The 3,149-nt window shown below is 40.8% G+C and overlaps 1 protein-coding gene across 1 annotated transcript; it reads left to right on the top strand.

The window, feature by feature from the left end:
- The first annotated feature begins 307 nt into the window (after positions 1-307).
- On the top strand, positions 308-2,575 carry LOC131045851 (pentatricopeptide repeat-containing protein At1g77360, mitochondrial). The gene has a single exon (XM_057979523.2). The coding sequence runs from the start codon at positions 612-614 to the stop codon at positions 2,298-2,300; it is 1,689 nt and encodes a 562-aa protein (XP_057835506.1). The 5' UTR covers positions 308-611; the 3' UTR covers positions 2,301-2,575.
- Positions 2,576-3,149: the final 574 nt, after the last annotated feature.

Genomic DNA, 3,149 nt, shown 5'->3' with positions numbered 1-3,149 from the left:
TGGTGTACTCATGGGCTCCATGCCTTTGTTGGACTAGTGTGTTCATAGGTTATGTGCCCATGCTGACCACCGTGTTCATGGGTTTGGATTGTTGTACATTCACGTTGAAGATGAGACCTCTTGATTGTGTGTGCCCTCACTTCATTATGAACTAGAAAACCTTAATTGATTGACATATATCAGAAAAATAAGAACTACTATTTTTCAAAAAAGATTCCAATTATACCTAACATTTTTTTTTTACTATAAAACCCTTTACTCCTTACAAATAGACTAAGAAACCCCATACAACATCACTACTAACCCATCTACTTCCAATATTTATGGGGGAACTTACAATTCCAGCCATATATATAATTTCGAGATGACATGAGCGTCTAAGCAGGGAGTCCTTTTTTGGCTTCAAAATCAATTCTCTTCCACATGCCGATAGAATACAAATGCAGAATTTTTCATTACCAGAGCTTCGTTCCTTAAGAAGACACACGTATCATCAGTTTCAGGTTCGACAGCCACAAATAAGATTTCAATAGGACTGAATAATAGAACCAGGTAAAAGTATTTTTCTCTCTTCTCTAACTCATATTGTTTGAGGTTTGGGTTTGGAAACGATGGGAAAGAGGAAAAGAGGAAACAGAGGAGGCCAAAGAAATCTAAAGCCTAACGATTCAAAAACTGATGAGTTAAACCCTAGTGAGCCCGAGAGCAGTAAAGCCCAGGAGAAAGCAGCTGAAAAACGGGAGAAGGCTTCTGAAGCCCCCGCTGCTGTGAATAGCCAGCCACATATTCCCTCAGCCGCTGCTTCCTTTCCTGGTCTCTACAACCCTTCGTTAAATCCACAGGCAACCTCTAGTTCTCAGTTTCATATGATATCCCAGGCCCAAACCCCGTCGGCTCCTATTAAACGGCCTGGCCCGTATCCCTCCCAGTATCCAGTAAACATGTCGAGAGAAAAAGTCATTAGCGGGATTTTGAAGAATCCGCCCCTCATGGGTTTGGATGCTGCTCTGGAAGAGGTCAAGCCTAAGGTCACGAACGAGTTCGTGGAGGAGGTTTTGAAATTGTCCTATGGCGCCGGTATGGAGACCCTCAAGTTTTTCAAGTGGGCAAGCTGGAAACTCCAGGGCAAAAAGCACACCCCCTACGCATGGAATATATTGGTGGATTTGTTGGGGAAGGATAAACTGTTCGATGCAATGTGGGACTGCATTAAAGTCATGAAGACCGAGGGGATTCTGTCCATGGAAACCTTTTCCTCTGTGTTTGGGAGCTATGTGAGTGCGGGGAAGATTGAGGAGGCCACCATGACGTTTGAGGTAATAGAAAAGTATGGGTGCCCTCAAGATGTCATTGCTCTCAACTGTCTTTTGAGTGCCATGTGCAGGTACAACCAAACGGCGAAGGCGCAGGAGTGCTTCGATCGGTGTAAGGAAAAAATCAAGCCCGATGCTGACTCTTATGCTGTTCTCCTAGAGGGGTGGGAGAAGGAAGGGAATGTGAAGAAAGCCAGGCTCACCTTTGGGGAGATGATCATCCGTGTTGGATGGGTTCCCTCCAATAACTTGGCTTACAATGCCTTCCTTAACACCCTCATCAATGGCGAGCAGGGAGACGAAGCCCTTAAATTTTTGACTGTGATGAAGAGTAGAAAGTGTTTCCCAGACTTGCCTTTTTTTTGCAGCGCGATTGATGGCCTCCGTCAGCGCAGGGATACCAAGAATGCCTATGGCTTCTGGGAGTTGATGCGGCAGGGCGGTATTGTCCCTGACACACGAACTTATAATATAATGATTGATGTGTTTTGCAGTGCTAAAGAATTTGATTCTGCTTATCGTCTGTTAGATGAGATGGTCTTCAATGGTATGTTCCCCAATTTCAAGACCTACAATACTATTTTTGAGGCTCTTATTAGCAACCGCAGGATAGACGAGGCCTCAAGCATTTTCCGAGAGATGACCAAGAATGAATGCTATCCTTTGTATGAAAACTATGTGATGGCAATCAAGATGTATTTTGAAGCGGATGATCCGGAGATGGCTGTGACAATGTGGAAGCAGATGATACTGAAGGGTGTTGCTCCTAAAGCAGATTGTGCCGCTGCAATCATTGGTGGGTTTTGTGATCTGAAAAGGGTATCAGAGGCACGGAAGTACTGCAAGGAATCAATTAACAGAGGAATTCAGGTACCTTCTGAAACCATGATAAAGTTGAGGGATATTCTTGTAAAAGAGGGCAGGAAAGAAACGTATGAACAACTTGAAAAGAAAATGAAAAGCTTGGCAAGTCAGCCCAAGCAGTGATTAAAAGTATTAGGTCATTACGTTTAGTTCCGATTAGTGTGGGAACATCTATCTTAGGTTAATGTCAAAGTTAATTGTGCTAGTTTAGGTTTCATCTTTGAGGAAGTTCTGGTATTTTACAAGTGTGATATTGGGATGCCTCAATGATGTTGATCTAAACTTAAGTATTAAAACTCAACAATGGAGAATTTGTGCTCACTTTTGTTCCGAGCCTAGCATCATAAGTACTTACCATGTTATTTAATATAAAACTGTTACTCCCTGTTCTGAGTTGACCACAATTGTTTGTTACAAGGCATCAAGAATAAGTTTTATTTTTGGTCACTCTGTTCTTACCCTTACCTGGCACGTGTTACAGTATAACCGATTTAATGTTCTTTAGGCAACTATGTCTCTTTAAGGAAAATCATTTTTTGATGAATACCCGTTGATTGTATTGTTTTGTTTGGTCGTTAAAGTTGCATTGATTGTCATGAGAGACATGGATTTTTTAATTATTTTTATAGACGCTTGCATGCACATGCATACACATACAATCCCTTGTTCTTGCAGTTCGTTTTTTCCCCTATAACATGGCCTTTTGTTTTGTTTGTATGGACAGGATCTGTACCTTTCAGGTAGTATTTACTCTTTACCGAAACTTAATTTTTTTCAAGTTTTAATACCTTTTGTGCTTTTCATAAAACCATAAACAATATTACAAAATTTATACATTTAGTTATTTGATGGAATCTGTGTAGGAAGGTTTACATTTCCTTTATTTTGAGTTATATTCTATGTTTCTGTTTTCTGTAGATCAGCTATTTAGTTTATTGTTCACTAATATCTGCCTTGGGTTTGCAAGTTTTA

Source organism: Cryptomeria japonica, chromosome 5 (assembly GCF_030272615.1).
Source record: "Cryptomeria japonica chromosome 5, Sugi_1.0, whole genome shotgun sequence".
In the NCBI taxonomy this organism is placed as follows: Eukaryota; Viridiplantae; Streptophyta; class Pinopsida; order Cupressales; family Cupressaceae; genus Cryptomeria; species Cryptomeria japonica.
The sequence above is the reverse complement of the archived record's forward strand: the minus strand, read 5'-3'. Positions and strand labels throughout refer to the sequence as shown.

Excerpts from the sequence above, each read along its gene's own strand:
- LOC131045851 (XM_057979523.2), top strand. The coding sequence starts at position 612 with ATGGGAAAGAGGAAAAGAGGAAACAGAGGAGGCCAAAGAAATCTAAAG.